This window comes from Hemicordylus capensis, chromosome 5 (genome assembly GCF_027244095.1).
Source record: "Hemicordylus capensis ecotype Gifberg chromosome 5, rHemCap1.1.pri, whole genome shotgun sequence".
In the NCBI taxonomy this organism is placed as follows: domain Eukaryota; kingdom Metazoa; phylum Chordata; class Lepidosauria; order Squamata; family Cordylidae; genus Hemicordylus; species Hemicordylus capensis.
In genome coordinates, this window is record NC_069661.1 from 187,041,786 (window position 1) to 187,059,550 (window position 17,765).

Below are 17,765 nucleotides of genomic sequence, written 5' to 3' on the forward strand. Positions count from 1 at the left end.
CTGATGGCAACAAACCCTCCTCTGCTCATCTTGAAGCAGTGATCCAGGCTCCTGCACACAAGTACTTCTGTCACAGGCAGAAGCAGCTCTGAGCACAGTTCTCCTGGGTTGCTGGATGCACCAATGGATGGAGTGGAAGGCCTTAACACTGCTGAAGTCAAGCCAATCATAGGAAGGTTAAGAAGTTCCTAATGCCTTTACCTAGCTCAGCTGCCTCTCACTTGCTGCCTTGCTGTTATCCAAACACACAGCCCTTGCACCCTATTTAAAAGGTGTGCAAAGCAGGATCATAACCAATATTCTTTTCCACATGTCAGGCTTCACAGAAAAAGAGGGAAAGGGGGAGAGACAGAATGCAAACAGCAGAATCTCGGGACTACCTGTTTTTCTTAATATATGCCCTGGTCCAGAGGCTCTTGTATGCTGAAATATACACAAAAATACTCTAGCCAACATCCAGACCAATGAAGTGTGTGTGCAAATAACATGCAACATGTGCTACAGGGGAGGGATGATTTTAATTGATTTCTCCTTCCCTCTGAAGCTGGTTGTGACTCCTGAAGACTGTGCAACCCTAGGGACATATTATTTGGAGTCACCGTCAGCTTCAGAGGGAAGGAGAGATAAATGAAGATTGCCTCTCCACTGTAGCATGTGCACAGCATTGCTACACATGTAATTCATTAGTCTAGATGTCAACATCTGTGTGTGTCTTTCTAGAATTCCCCATTAATTTCAATGCTCTTTGAATGCAGTGGTTCTTTATAACTGAGCAAAATGGCAGGTAAGCTACAGCATTTGCAATTACTTAATCAAGATAACTGGAGACAAGCATTCTATATATAACAGGGGGAAATTAAAATATATGCTTTAATAATGTATATGAATTTTTAATTATTATTCAGGTTTTAATTATATATACACACACAACACAAGACCACTATTTCCAGGTATGGTCTAGGTCTACTGAGTAAGACAACATAAAATCTTGTAAGATAATTTGGCATAAGGTTTACCAACCCACCTACCTCCCCGCAAAACCTCCAACAATCAATAGAGACAACTTTTTCCATGAACAAAAGGGGGGGGGGGATCTTGCCACTAAACCAGAGGTGCCCTCGCCTCTTGCCTGTGGGCTTCTCAGAGGCATCTGGTGGGCTACTGTAGGAAACTGGACTAGATAGGCCTTGGGCCTGATCCAGTAGGGCTCTGCTTATGTTCATATGAAAGATACAAGATAACAAGCTTAACTTGCATACTGCAAAGTGTGCTATGTTCCTCCTGAAGCATTTTTTAAAAAATACATTAAACCCTATTTAACAAAACAGGCTTAGTCTCTCAATTAAAATGCGTATCATGTAGCCTTGTGCAATGCCTATTATTATTATTACAATTAAATGTATAATTTATAAAGTACAATGGATTAGACTTGAATGTGTCTATTGTATTTTGCAGATGTCTGTCTTAGGTTGCACCTCCTCCTGCTCCAATAAATTACAGCTTTGTGTTCATTCTCTCTCTCTCTCTCTCTCTCTCTCTCTCTCTCTCTCTCTCTCTCTCTCTCGTATACATGCACTGCAGAAGATGAATTGTACCTGTCAGCAGGCCCTCCAGGTCTAACACATGTTATTACAACAGGACGAGATTTATTTCTGTCATCATGTGCTCCACCTAGGAAAGAGAATGAAATAGGCACCTTCTTACTATTTCTTGTATAAAAATCCATTTTCCAAACTAACCATCTTAAAAAGTCTGCAGCATGCCCTGACAGAAAGCCTCCTTTCCCTCCTCAATAAAACACTGAACTATCAAGCCACTGAAATAACTGTGAGCTGTTGGTGTAAGAGATTAGTTCAAGATCCAGGAGGCAAGTACAAACTCTGTTGGGCAAATCCTGCTAAAGTGAAAACAGTGGAATGGGGACTTGGTCATGACACACTTTTTTCAATGGCCATCTTATAATTTCAATACTAAAAAACTGGAGCAGCATATAAAATTGCATAGTAAACAGTGGAAGCTATCATGCATGAACATCCAGGCTTTTTACTGGGTTCAGTGAACAAATATTGAAACACATTTATTTTGCTTCCCTTACTCTAGATTCCGAAACAACAACAACAACTGAGCAGTGATTGTGGGGATAGTCCCTTTGGGGGTGGGGCACAAATTTCCAGAGTGGGATGACTGTGCCCCAGCATGCCATATCATTGCAACTTGACCTCTGCAGAGCAGCTGCTTTATTCTAATGGCACTTCTCTGTATGTAGTTTTGGAATATGAGGTCACATGTGTCTTTCTCTATTCCCTCCTCCCCGCTTTTAATGCTGGTGTTGAATTCATGCCCCAAGTCACCCATCTTTACACACAGCAGCAGGCTGCATGCACACAATTAGATGCTGTGTTGTGGAACAATGGCTGGTGCTGCTAGCTTGGAGTGCAGCAAGATGGCAGAAGTGATTTAGACAGGGGGACCAAACTCAAAAGTCTGAGAAACCACGAGTCAGGGAGAACTTACCTCTGATTACAAACCCAAAAGTGTTCCCTTCTTTATGTAAAGTAACTTCCACAGTTCTAAAAATGAGACCTGAGCCTTGTACAGCTGAAAGACAAAACAAGTTTTCTAATGATAGCAACACATTACCTGATATATTAAAAATTGCTGCAGTTTTAGATTTAGAAAAAACAGACTACAAAAATAATCAGCCAGCAAGGCCGTGATTCTTGTTTTGAAAAGTAAGAAAGCCTTATCCTGATTTCCACCCTGATCTATACCCATGGTTCTGTCTTTAAACCATGGTGTGACCCAGGACTGCACAACTTTGGCCATCCAGCTGTTGTTGGACTACAACTCCCATTATCCCCAGCCACAGTGGCCAACAGTCAGAGATGTGGAGAGGGGCCGAAGTTGTGCAAGCCTGGTATGACCTTATTTTAAACACCAAGGGACAAAATTAAAAATTAACACTGAATGATATAGAAAGATGGCTTAAAGTCTGATTGACTTACACAAGTCAGTTTAAAGAATATCACTCTTCTGCCTGCTCAGTGAGGGCAGGAGGACTTTGCCCTGTGAAGGACAGAGCAATGGGATTGAACCATGCATTGATTAGCTTCACCAGACATAGGAAGCTGCCTTCTACTGAGTCAGACCATTGGTCCATCCAGCTCAGCATTATCTACATCAGGGATTCTCAAACTTGGGTCCTCAGGTGTTATTGGACTTCAACTCCCATAATCCCCAGCCTCAGTGGCCTTTGGTTGGGGATTATGGGAGTTGAAGTCCAATAACACCTGAGGACCCAAGTTTGAGTATCACTGATCTACATAGACTGGCAGTGGCTTCTCCAAGGCTGCAGGCAGGAGTCTCTCTCAGCCCTATCTGGAGATTTTGGAACCTTCCACATGCAAGCATGCGGGTGTTCTTCCCAGAGAGGCCTCATATCCGGAGATGAATGTCTTACAGTGCTCACACATGTACTCTTCCATTCAAATGCAAACTAGGGCAGACCCTGCTTAGCAAAGGGAACAACTCATACTTGCTACCACAAGACCAGCTCTCCTACCTTGTGGGGGCTTCACCAGCCAATGAGGGGGTTTGGAAAGCCCAAAGTTGGAGGTTCTAGCCTGATGGTGGGTGACCTGTGTCTTTTAAATGTTTAGCTTTTTTTTTTTTTTAACCAACTGGATAGGGTTTGTGTAGGGCCTTTCTGGGTGCGTTGAAATAGCTGATTACCAGCTGGGGCTAAGCAGGAATATTTTGCTCTCATGGACCTAAGAAGAATAATGGAAGGGTTTGTTTGTTTGTTTGTTTGTTCTTGCCTGCTCCATTTTGTGGCTGGCTTTGACAAGCATACAGCAGCACCTGGGCTAGGCAGGAAGAAGCATGTCATTCACCTGACTCAACTAATAAATGTCATAACTAGCAGGTCCAGTGATGGTTAAGGGAGAAATCTCAGGAGGACTAATATGGTGAATACCTTGGGGTATCATCTCAATGATGAAGAAGCTTCTTTAGACCAGCCCTTCAGGGTTTACTTACTGGAGCGATTACATAGTTTCCATGTAAGCCTTGCAAGTGTTGGGGACCCCCTTACCCCAACATTGGACCCAGAGGTACCAACCCTGAATTATATGGAATTCAGGCCTGTGTCTGATTTCATTTTATTAAGAGATCAATTAATGCCAGAACTCAAAGTGAACTGACACCCAGGTCTCATGACTGCCTCAGCTAACTGCTCTGTGAAGGAAGAGGCAATCCAGCATTGTATTGTGAAATGGGTACTCAAAGAAACACAAAGACCAGGCCTGAGCGATCCAAATGCTAAAATCTAACCCACTATCAGATAATGTCTGGAAGAAGTGAGAAGCTGAGCTCTCACTTCCTCCTGCAAGGTCTATGTTAATCCTCGTCAATAATTGCTCTGCTATGCCCAAAGGGGATACTCAATTGCTGTCTATAGAAATTCCACTCTAGGTAAATGCACACAAAGATTTTAATTCTTATTTTATTAACACCTTTTAACACCTTCTGGGACCAGGCGCCATAAATCTGGGGACAAGAGAAGATGCCCATTTGCAGCTCAGAGATGCTGATTTGCTTTGGGCAAAATAGAATGTCCCCTCCCCTAAATAGCAGCAAACAGAAAATGGGATTCAGATCTTCCTGGACTGAGCTAATATCCTGAATAATTAAAAGACAATATCCTGGGGACCCAGGAAAGATGAGGATATTTTGAATGGACTCTTTAGAAAGAGAGTTTTGAATGGACTCTTCAGAAAGAGAGCAAGCCAAACAGAGAGCTAGCAATCTTGCCTAACAAGCATACTTGCTCAAGAGCCATCCCAGAGTTTGCTGCTAAGCTGTGGGGCAAACAAGCAGGAACTCTGTCCATGGACAGGAACTGTCTGTGACTTCTGCTGCGCAGTGAGAATTCAAGACTTTCCTAGCCATGGTGCTCTCACTCTCTGCCTTGCTCTGAGCAAACTGCCTGCTTGACCATCACTTCCAAGCTCCTGTCTCCAGCTACAGCCTCTCTCCTTCAGCTGAAAGCCCCACCGCTCTCAAGCCTCTGACCCTGGTAATATGCTGCTCCACAAGCCTTGGATCCCTCTTCCCTGCTCCCTACTAATCACTGCCATCCCTCTCCTAAGCCCTTTCTCCTTCCTTCTTCCTCTGCTTCTCTCTAAATGTTTTATTAGGATTTGTTCAATTATTAGATAGCTGTAATTACTGATTGCACACACATATGTTAGTTAGGCACATTGCACCACACCTTGAATTGGAAACCTGTCTTTAATTTGGATGATTTGATCCTGATGAGCAACTTTCTATAATATAGCCCATTGAACTTTCTGAGTGTGTGTCTCTCTCTGTTTGCGCACCCAGATCCTACATGGTCACCATATAAAAGAACTGGTCACTTTGTGACACTGATGAAACAAGCCTAATTTTGTATGCTAGCTCCTGAGCATTACTAGTATACAGATCAGGCTTGGTTCACAACACAAGGTTCCAAGGCTACCTGACTTGGGATGTACGATACTGACAGGTCTTTCTTAGCACACCTGTGAGGTGTTGAGGCAGTAAGAACAGTGCATGTGACTGCAATCAGGCTTGAAGGCAGGCACTGAGTTTATCCTCTCTTGCAGCCAGAGTTGGGGTGGCTGACACTACAATGGTGATCAAGAGAGAAGGATGAGATAAATACGGTGGGTGTGCACACTGCAGATACTTTGTGAATAAAGTTGTGACCATGTATCATCGACTCTTGTAATTAATACTGAAATAATCAAAGAGAAATGAAAAGCTATATTTCTCTGTTCCACCTCTCAGAACCAGAGAGATAAAATGCTGGTGTTGCAAGTGGAGAAGACAATTTCCAATTATTCTGAATCCTAAATGAAAATGTTCTCTCCAGGATGAGGGGGTAGGCAGAAGCCAGGGGTGTAGCTATGAGCAGATGGATTCAGAGAACACAGGCTCCCCAGCTCCACCCCTCCCTATTTTCATCTTATCTGCCTCACTCCAAGGGGCGAACATGGGAGAAAGGCGAACACAGGCCCCTTTCCCCCTAGCTAGAACCAACAGAACTGTAAATGCCTGCTAGGCTCGTTAACTGGGTAAAGAGATACCTTTTCAGTTATGTCTCTCTTATTTAGCAGAGAGAGCGCAACAGTCCTCTCAGCACAGCATACCTCCAGTGGTTGTTTGCTGGTGTGTGTGTGTTTGTGTTTTAAGACAGTTCTCCATCTTAAATGAGCTCCCTCCCCGCCGCCACCAGTTTATTTGACTATGTACTCTACTTTGTGAACACCACATTGAAAATATTCTAAGTGACTTTTGGGGAAACCAAAACTGCTATTAGTTTTGCAAGTGCTTTCTGAGTAACCACAGTCTTGCTAGGAGTCAAACGCTGTAGGCAGCGCTAGCATATCCCGTCTAGAAGTTGTTTAGATTAGTCCTGAATATTTGCTAAATACATTTGGCAGGTATTCAAGCTTGTGTGGTGTTTGAGGGGATTCAAGGACAGTTGAAAACTAGGAACTTTGATTGATATTTTCAGCAGATATATTTGGCAGATAATTGAGCCTTGAGGGAGATTCAAGGGCAGCCGAAAACTGGATACTTTTGTAGGGAGCCTATAAAAGTAGTTTGACATTTTTGAAGCACAGAGGGTTTACCATTCAATGCAATCTTCTTTGCCAAAGCCATGTCTTGGTAAGTGATAGTAGCAGCAACAGTGCAACAAGTATTCCTTTTTTTCACAGTAGCTGGCTCCTGCTAGCTGCAACTGATTCTCCCTTAAATTGTGCCAAGAAATGATAGACATCATGTCATTTCCCCAGAGCACTCTCCTCCAAAGAGGTGGCCCCCTGTGACAAAGGCCGCTGCTGCTACTATTCTCCAAGGAACAGCTTTGTAAAGCAAGAATAAATCCATTGGGAAAGCCCTTTGCCACATGCATTAAAAATGCTGAGGTATTTTTGCACGCTCCCTACAAAAGTACCTTGAAATTTCCCATTTTCAAGTGCAAAAACTATTGGTGAAAATGGGAGGGGTTTTGTGGGGGGGCAAACATTTGTTCAGAGTAATGAATAGCAGGATACCTTCATTTTAAAAATTATTTTACTATTTCATATATTCATATTGTGTGTGTGTGTGTATATATATATATATATACACACACACACACACACACACACACACATATGTATACATATACATATACACACATATATACATATATATGTACACACACACACACACACACACACACTGTGGCCCCTATGGTGTTGAGGTGCTCTTCAAGTTGTTTTGGAATTGCACCTAGGGCGCCAATTACTACTGGTATTATTATTTCTTGTTTACACAGTCAGACAGGTGTTATTGACTGGTTTGTTTTATCCAGACATCGAGTCCTTCCCAAGGACCTGGGATTCCAGAATTTTATTGTCAATTGTTATAGATATCGTCGCAGAATATAGGCTGTTATTATTATTATTTTATACAGTCAGACAGGTGTTATTGACTGGTTTTTATTATTATTATTATTGTTCGTGTTCTTGTTGTTGTTGTTGTTGTTACACACACACACACACACACTGCTTTTTTGTGATAGTAAACACCATTACTGAGTATCAGCACTAATGTCACCTTGTCCCGCCTGGGATCGTAGCGCTAAGAAACTTATTTCCACCATGGATTACATGCCATAGTTTCCTGCAGAGAACAAAGGCAAAGTCCTCCAAGCTGCTGTGATCCCAGTTGAAGAGTGGGTTTATGAGTGCCATGCCAAGCATGTTTAGAGCTTGGCTATGCCCTCTGTGCCTGTGAGGCATAGTGGGCATGGTCAGGCTCCAAAACCACTCACGTGACACTTAGGTAAGAGTCCCAGCACACACACACACAAATATTCATAGTCAAAATATTTCTAAAGCAAAGCATCATTTCCCCAATATTATGGTTCAGAAGCTGCAATTGAGACCTCTGTCAATATAGCTGATATAACGGCTATATTTGAACCCAGATTCTCTAGTTATTTTAATTAATTTTTATCATTATTATTTCTTGTTCACACAGTCAGACAGGTGTTATTGACTGGTTTGTTTTATCCAGACATCGAGTCCTTCCCAAGGACCTGGGATGGTTGAATTTTATTATCAATGTTGTTATAGATATCGTCGCAGAATATAGGCTGTTCCCAGTAAAGTTGCTTTTTGTAATTGGCTGGTGGTGATTTCTGTGGCCCCTATGGTGTTGAGGTGCTCTTCAAGTTGTTTTGGAATTGAACCCAGGGCGCCAATTACCACTGGGATTATTTTGGTCTTTTTCTGCCACAGCCTTTCAATTTCAATTTGTAGATCTTTGTATTTTGTGATTTTTTTCTATTTCTTTTTCTTCTGTTCTGCTATCCCCTGGTATTGCTATGTCGATGATGATGATGATGATGATGATGATGATTAATCCAGTTCTAAGTCTAATGCCTTAGACTTTTTATTCATTAGTCAACACTGATGTTTGTGTAAGGTGGGGGAAGAGGTATGGGTGACTAATATAGGGAAGACTCATGTGCATTCCGGCATCATGTGTGTGCATTGTTCACCAGACATTGACAGAAATAGCTAGAAACCCATCATGCAACCTCATTACCAACTACACTTGCACAAGGTCAGAAATTCTGAAAACTTAAATGAACGGTTATGGTTGTAACTGTAATGTAGCATGACAGACTCATTTTTCAATTCAGTGGACAAAAATCACACATTTACTGAATGTAATATAACAGGATCAACACTTGTTTGATTCAAAATAAATATGCTTAACCTTTTAAGTTCATTGAATGCTCAGTTGATTTAGTTAATCAAAATCCCCTCATTCAGATCACAAAGCTTAATTATTCACGGCAACCACCAAACATCATCATAAATAGAGCATTGTAGTTTGACAATGTTAATAAACACAAAAAAATTAATTTAACCTTCGGTATCTAAAATAAAATACATTCAATTAAAAGAGCACAATCCAGCATACAGTGACAAGCACTTAAAACACTATTGATTTTGGTAACTGTGCTGGGCTGCACCTTTAATTCATATGACTGGAATGCATTGAAAAGGAGAGAGAGGAAGAGTGTTCAAGTGTGTCTATATGAATGTGCATATGATTCATTCACATACACACTCATGTTAGCCCCAAGGTTCTGTCACACTCTAGTGTGACTAAGAAATGAAACCCAAAATTGGACTGTGCAGAGGAACACATAGGATGCTATGCAAATAGTTATATATGGCATGATTCTCTATAACATTCTATGGGATCAAGTAAACAGATTACAGTCTGGGAAACCACCATAAGGGCAAATCCCTCCCTACACCTTACAAACGGAAGTCATGAAGGGCAAGATTAGCTCCCCTCTCCATTGCCCCTGCGTGAACATGTTGAATTCCTTCTCAATAAGTGAATGGCTGCCATTCATTCATACAGAGAAAAATAAGAAGTGCAGCTTTCTGAACAATGTCTATGGGAGGTAAGCAAAACCTGCATATCTCCCCTTATACTGGACGGTTCCACATCCACTAATGACATCTCTGCCCCTAGGGCTCACTCTGTCAATCAACATATGCACCCCATCCATCATAATGATCACGAAGTGACTGATCTTCATCAGTGATTCCAAAACCATAAGGCGGCTTTACACATCACGGTGAATTGACAACTTGGCTGAGCCACTGGTTCCCGGAGCACACTCATGAGCCTAACCTCTGGTGTTGGGAAGAATATGCCAACACTGGGCATGCCGTGCAGACCCTCCAATCAGGACTGTAGCTGTAATTTACCAAGGGAGGGGAACAAATGTTCTGAGCCCCCAAGGGAAAGGTTCTCTGGCAGTTGGGTGTTAGCTATTCTACATTCTCCCCAACCTGCCTCTGAAGAAGGTGCAGGGTGGGGTGGGGGGACAGGGGTCCATCTTCACTTTTTGTCTCAGGGCCCACTCCAACCTTGCATGTTGGCATGTTCCACGCTTCCACCCTACTTGAGGTCCAGAACCAGATATCTGTCCTGCACTTCTATAACCAAAATTTGATGTTCGGTTCCAGACTGCAAGCAAGATGGAATATAGGGACATTGGCAAGTTTGCACAACATGCCCAGTGTTGAAATATGTTCTTGACACTGGAAGTCAGGCTTGTGCAAATGCTCCAGGAACTGGAGGCTTATCCGAACCACTGGTTCACCATGACGTGTGAAGCGGTGGCGAGGCCAATAAAAATAATGAAACAATTATCCTGTGGATTATGTGCATAAAATAAGGAAGAAGACACTTCTCAGCAATTAAAGGTGTCTCAACAACACCTATGAGACACAAATCACCACAGTGTACTAAGCTATAAAAAGAAATACAACTCAAAACTGCCATTTTCAGCTTTAAAAAACTAATATTTGTTCAGTGATCATGTAATTAGATATGAATATGCAATGCTTCAATACATTGGTCCAAGTACATTGGATTCCGTACAATGGTCCAAGTCAGAGGCTCTCCAGAGTTTCAGATGGTCCCACCCCCACTCCCCCAGCCCTATCGGGAGGAGATGCCAAGAGTTGGACCTTGAACCTTCTGCATGCAAAGCACATACTCTGCCACTGTACAACAGTTCCATCCCCTTCACCTTGCTAATGTGAAGCATTTTACACATGACTATTGAGTTTTACACCGAATTACTTACAGACTGGTGGCAGCTCATACTCCACTTCTAATACAACCCTCTCGCCAACGTTCTTGAGCAAGCTGATGATCTCATCATGGCGAAATTTTGTCAGGTTGATTCCATTGACAGATTTGATGTAGTCTCCCACATCCAGTTGGTCACTTCTGTAACAGACATCTCTTCTTCAGTAAAGTTGTATTTTATTTTGTCTTTCATAGTAAGCAATTTTACTTTATTTGGAAACATAGAAAGACTGGCTTGCATATTTTTACACATTAAAATTAGGTGGATTTGTGCCAAATTCGTAATTTTCCTAATCCTGCCAAAACACATTGACTGGAGTGAGGACTATTGCTCACTGCAGAGAAGATGTGGCAGTCAGGGGTACATCTGCAGCTGAAGGAGAAGCCCCTGTAACCATGATCTGCTGCCAGGTTCTTTCTGGTGGTCACGTTCTTTGGAATTATTTTCATGGAGCCTGCTGCAGATTTAAGAACCACCAGCAGCTGCAGCCAGAAACTTGATTTTTATATTTTGTTATTTATATGTAAACTGCTTTGAGAAGTTTTGACCTGAAAGGTGGTATACAAATAAATAATACATAATAATATCTATTATTTTTTAAAATGGTAGTGTGACGTATTTGGCCATTCAAATATTTATTATTATTTATGAAGTGTCGTCTATGTACTTTACAGAGTTTCATAGGCAGTGCCCACTTTAAAAACAAATCCAGATAGATCCACCCTCCACAGAACTAATTAGTCAAATAATTACATTTAGTGAAATAAGTTATTAAGCTGTTGGGAACATATGTTTTAAAAAGCTGGCACTTAAGTGAGCTGGTTAGAACACAGTGCACTTTATTATTTCAAAAATACATTTGTTACTGTTGGGTTTGGGTTTTCCCAGTTAGGGGTTAGCATTCAGTCTGTTGGCTGCAGAGTATCTTCTGCACAAGGAGTTCTTGTGCAACCTCCCACCCCCAGGCCTCTAGCATATGCTCAAGTTGTGCCAGAGCCCTAATACTTCTGAACACTGCCTGCACTTCAGAAGTCCCCTGTAAGACCGGAAACCTATCGCTGAGGGTCAGCAATGCATCTCCAGTCTTACAGAGTGCTTTCCGAGTGTGGGCAGCATTCCAAATATTAGGGCTCTGGCACAACAGTGCACATGTTCAAGGACTGGGGGAAGAACTGGCTACTGCTGTGTGCCTGCTGACCCTCAAAACATGCGTGCTTCATTATGTCAGCCACTTTTAAGGAAGCAAGTCTCCATTGAATACTGTATGATTATTTCTGAGCATACATACATAGGATTCTGCTGCGAATATCCTTTTTCATTTTTTAAAAGTATACTTTAAACTGTGTAACATTGCTCGGCTTCAATGAGCATATTTTGAAAGGATTAAAAAGAAAATAGTTCTCTTGGATTGACCTTCAAACACATGCCGAGTATTTCATGCTCATACCACTCAAGGGAAGCAGCAGAGAAGCTACTACTAAAATGTTTATTTTATTTTATTTATGTATTTATTTTTATATTTATATCCCGCTCTTCCTCCAAGGAGCCCAGAGCGGTGTACTTCTCCTCACAACAACCCTGTGAAGTAGGTTAGGCTGAGAGAGAAGTGACCGGCCCAGAGTCACACAGTTTGATTCAGTGTTTCTGCTCTAAAGTTACCAAGTCACCAAGTTACCAAGAGCCAGCGTGGTATAGTGGTTAGAGTGCTAGACTAGGACTGAGGAGCCCCGAGTTCAAATCCCCATTCAGCCATGAGACTTGCTGGGTGACTTTGGGCCAGGCACTTTTCTCTCAGCCTAACCGACCTCACAGGGTTGTTGTGAAGAGAAACTTAAGTATGTAGTACACCGCTCTGGGCTCCTTGGAGGAAGAGCGGGATATAAATGTAAAAACAAACAAAAACAAAACAAAACAAAAGTCTAATGAAAGCTATTCCCAGGGATTTCCCTGCCCAATATTTTTCACACTAGCAAGTCATTAAAATTTCCAGGATTTCTTTCTGCAGACATCTAGAAATTGATGCCAATTTACGCTCCATACTGTCTCCAATGCTCTTTAACATCTACATTAAACCACTGGGAGAGATCATCAGGGGTTTTGGTACAGGGTGCTATCAATACGCTGATGACACCCAAATCTATTTTTCCATATCAACCTCATCAGGAAACAGCATAACTTCCTTAAATGCCTACCTGGAGGCAGAAATGGGATGGATGAGGGATAACAAACTGAAGTTGAATCCAAATAAGACGGAGGTATTGACTGGAAGTTCAAGACCTGAGAAATGGGATCTACCTGTTCTGGATGGAGTTACACTCTTCCTAAAAGACAAGGTATTTAGCTTGGGAGTGATCCTGGATCCAAAACTCTCTCTGGTTTCTCAAGTTGAGGCAATGGCCAGGAGCACTTTTTATCAGCTTTGGCTGATACATCAGCTATGCTCATTTCTGGAAGTAAATGACCTTAAAACAGTGGTGCATATGCTGGTAACTTCCAGGCTCCACTACTGTTATGCACACTATGTGAGGCTGCCTTTGTACGTAGTCAGCAAACTACAACTGGTACGGAATGTGGCAGCCAGACACAGACTGGTCCCTGGGACAACTCAAAGGGACCATATAACACCGATTCTGAAAGAACTGTACTGGATGCTAATATGTTTCTGAGCAAAATACAAAGACTAGTTATTACCTATAAAGCCCTTAATAGCTTGGGTCCAGGGTACTTAAGAGAGTCCCTTCTTTTGTCATGAACCCAGCTGCCTATTAAGACCATCTGGGGAGGTTTGGTTATTGTTGCTACCAGCTTGTTTGGTGGCGACTCAGGACCAGGCTTTAATCTTGTTTGGTGGCTTTGGAATATGCTCCCTGTCAAAATAAGAGAATCTCCTTCTCTGATCACTTTTAGAGAAACCCTCAAGACACACCTGTTTTCTCAGGCTTTTAACTGAAATTAATTTTAAACAGTTTGTTTTTATCCTACAAAATTGTTTTAACTTTTTATTCTGTGGAATTGTTTTAATTTTTTTTAATTCTGTGTTATATTTGTTGTTTTAAATTGTGCACACTGCCTAGAGAAACATATATCAGATGGTATCTAAATATGATAAATAAATAAATAAAAGTAAATTCCTGGAAACTCCACGTCAATGTGGAGGGTTGGTAACCCTATTCTGCATTGATAGGCTAACTTAGAGGTATAGGTAGCAATGTATCACTTTTTAAAAATCACATTAAATTATGCTTTTTGGTTTAAAGAATGATTACCTAGCAGCAATTCCTCCTTGACGAAGGTTGGACACTCTTGGTTTCCCATCCTTGTCAATTCCACCAGATACAGTAAGCCCCAAAGTTGTGCCTTCCTTCTTCATTAATTCAACTATTGTTGAGCCCTTGAATTCCTCTGTGGGAAGAAAATGATTAGCAGTTTAAAAATCTGAAAGATGTTAGTGTTTTCTTAAGCTAAGTGCTTGCTTGCTCAGGTTACTGCTGGAACCACATGATGAAAGATGAAACAGGCTGAGAAAATGCTTCTGCAAAGGAGAGGAGAGCTGGTCTTGTGGTAGTGAGCATGACTTGTCTCCATAGCTAAGCAGGGTCTGCCCTGGTTGCATATGAATGGGAGACTTGATGTGTGAGCACTGCAAGATATTCCCCTCAGGGGATGAAGCCGCTCTGGGAAGAGCAGAAGGTTTCAAGTTCCCTCCCTGGCTTCTCCAAGACAGGGCTGAGAGAGATTCCTGCCTGCAACCTTGGAGAAGCTGCTGCCAGTCTGTGAAGACAATACTGAGCTAGATAGACCAATGGTCTGACTCAGTATATGGCAGTTTCCTATGTTCCTATGTTTCCTAATACCTAGCAACAATTACTTACTGTTGCACACAGAACCCCAATAAAGACAGGACAAGCATGTATGGATAAAACTAGGGCCACTTTATTGAATAATAACTTTGTAAGGATCTGCATCAAGCCTAACCAACAGGCTTGAGCCCGAAACATTTCGGCGGCCATTGAAAAGGCCGCCGAAACGTTTCGGGTGGTGGGGGCGATTCGGCGTTTCGGCGCCGGCGGGGGTAGGGCTTTAAGGGCGGGGGAGAGTGTACTCACCCCCCCCGCCGCATTTCCCCCGCCGGCGCTCTCGGAATTAGAAGCCCCTCGGGACGGCAGCGTTCCTCCCTGCCGTCCCGTCGCCCCCGTCGGCCGGAAGTGGCCGGAAGTCCCGTTTGCGCGTGCGCCCGTCATGCGCGCACGCGGCCGTACGCGCGCGCGCATGACGGGCGCACGCGCGAACGGGACTTCCGGCCACTTCCGGCCGACGGGGGCGACGGGACGGCAGGGAGGAACGCTGCCGTCCCGAGGGGCTTCTAATTCCGAGAGCGCCGGCGGGGGAAATGCGGCGGGGGGGGGTGAGTACACTCTCCCCCGCCCTTAAAGCCCTACCCCCGCCGTGCCGAACAACCTTTCGTGCACATCCCTACTAACCAATGCACCTAAGCTAGAGTGAGGGCACTCCACCCCATTGCAGGTAGACTCTGCCTCCTAAAGAGGACTGGCCTCCCCTTCCAGTTGGGCGAAGCAACCGGGCTTGGCAGATGCCAAAACCCTTTTGCAAAACCCTTTTGCCGCCCATAGCCAGAAGGAATTTGCCGTCCCCAAGCACCCCCAAAGCCAATCCTGGCCATTCCCCAACTCTCCTCCGCAGCAAGCAAAAAGGCACAGCAAATAGACAACACAAAGAGAGACATCTCCTCAGCTCCACTCGCCTTTGCACTGCTCAGCCACCCTCCGGCCCAAGCCCACTGGTGGTTGGCGCTTGCCAGAGCCAGCAGAGAAAACCTCAGCCGTTTTCTCAACACAAGGCAAAAGGGTTTTGTTGTTGTTTTCAGTTTCTTTTTCCTTGCATCGTGCAAGTTGGATGGTTTATTTTTGTTGTTGTTTTTGTTGTTGCTGGCCGGCTGCTGCCGCCATCCCTGTCCCTTTGCCCCGCCACCAGTGGCTGCCTGCACCGCGAGAGTTTGAGACTCAAAAACACGATGCATCTATAAATATATTTATTTATTTCAAAAAATGCCCCTGGGGGGATATTTGCCGCCATAGGCAGCCACTTCCACTGCTTCTCCCGTAATCCGCCTATGTATGTTGTATTCTATCTAGCAGTCGTTTGTTGTTGAGAAGTTTGTTCTAGTGAGGAGTCTGCACTAATCTGGAACATTTTTGGAAAGGGAGAAAAGATGACATTTATAAAGGACTGGATATATGTTGGAGCAGGGATTAAAGAGCACCAAGACTAAAGTGTTTCTATTAGGCCTGTGCACTGGAATCCCAGATGGGTTCTGCTGGATGGCACCCCATAGATACAGTGGTGATAGAGAAGTATTCCTGGTTTACTACCATCACTACAGAGTAGGCTCAATAATACACTCTTACCTGTCACATTCATGTCAAGTTTTCTACATTTGCATTCTATCCATTGCCCTGCCTACTTCATTGGCTCCAGCTCTCTGGTAAACCAAAGACGTGATCAAGCGCTGCATATTAGAAGAGCAAGAGGGTGCTTTGGGGCACTTGTGGCCACTGCCCAAGTCATCCTGGTATCCCACAGACTGACTAAGACTTCAGCAGAAGCATCAACCATACCAACTGGAAATTCCCCCAAGGAACCCTTCAGATTATCTCATCCTCTTGAGCTAAACTACACAGATTTGTCTCAGCACACTGTGACATATTTGACCTGCAGGGTGATGCAAAGGAACCCTTGGAAGCACACTGTGACATATTTGCTATGCAAGGATAAAATCCATCATACTCTCCTTGACCAGGGCACTACTAATTCTACAATTCAGTCAAGGAATGTATCCAGTTGAGATTTTAGATTTTAAATCTCCTTCAGATTAAAAGACTTAATGGACAGTACATCAGATTTTGAATTGGAACCTAGGGCTTAGGATCCTGTTAAAAACAATTCAGATACAGGTTGTTTTAAGACCAAAATTAAACATGAGATTGGACCATTTGAAAGTAAAATGCTAGTTTACATGTATTACATGTATAGTAGTTAAAATGTGCTGAATCTCCAAAATGCTGAAGATCCTAGCTGCCAGTCACTGTTTTAAACCCAGAAGGATCTACCATTTAAAGATGATTAAATACATTTGCCAGCAGGAAAAAAAAATCTATAATTCAGTTTCCGCTCTTCTAACCTGTGTTCTGTATTTACTAATTAGATTCTTTACTTGTCCCCTGAGGTTCAATGTATGCAAAATGAACTAATGGTAAAGTAGTATAAAGATAGATGCATTCATTTGCATGAGCTAACCTACTACACAGGCAAGCAAGATCATTCAACCAAGTATTGAATACTGAAATCTGCTTTCTTCTAGATTTCATCACATTAACCAGTAAAATTGCTGTGGTTTCCAATTTAGGACTCCAAAAGAATATCAGGCAATCAAGTAATAAGGAATAGTTGCATTATAACAAATATTGAAAAGTACAGCTAATTTTACAATGGCCCGCAGAATTTAGGGAAAATGAATTGAAAAAGTTAAAACTTCAATGTCAAATCCAAATCCATTTTCTGAACACATGTGAATGTGCTTTTCTCAGGTCTACTCCAGGGTCTTCCAAACAAATGAAATGCGATGACTGCCACCAGTGATGCACCTAGGTGATTTTGGTGCCCAGACTGTCCCCGCTGATACAAGTCCCCCCATTGCTGCCACCTGGAAACATCTTCTAATCCAGCACCAACATGAGCATCACTTTAAGAAGTGTGTGTGTGCGCGCACACACACATACACGCACATGCACTGTGGTTTTACATGTTTACAAAACAAGCATTAATCAAAGCTTTTTTATATTACAGGTTATAGATGGTGGTTAATATCCAGATTAACACTGTGCATGCTATAGACTACAACATAGCAGCAATTTACAACCATTTCTCTTTCCCTCTGAAAGCCACTGTGCCTCCTGAAAATACAGCTCTCAAGGACACATTTTTGGGAGTCACAGAAGCTTCAGAGAGAAGGGGAAAT

General features: G+C 42.7%; 1 protein-coding gene across 23 annotated transcripts in view; it reads right to left on the reverse strand.

The window, feature by feature from the left end:
• The window catches only part of GRIP1 (glutamate receptor interacting protein 1), a 541,298-nt gene that overhangs the window by 86,027 nt on the left and 437,506 nt on the right, over nt 1-17,765 (reverse strand). For all 23 annotated transcript variants that reach the window (XM_053252577.1, XM_053252572.1, XM_053252583.1 and 20 more), the window contains 4 exons: nt 13,996-14,131; nt 10,724-10,869; nt 2,515-2,598; nt 1,596-1,671 (listed from right to left, as the gene is read on the reverse strand). In XM_053252577.1, the coding sequence (XP_053108552.1) occupies nt 1,596-1,671; nt 2,515-2,598; nt 10,724-10,869; nt 13,996-14,131 (442 nt within the window). The remainder of the gene's footprint in view (nt 1-1,595; nt 1,672-2,514; nt 2,599-10,723; nt 10,870-13,995; nt 14,132-17,765) is intronic.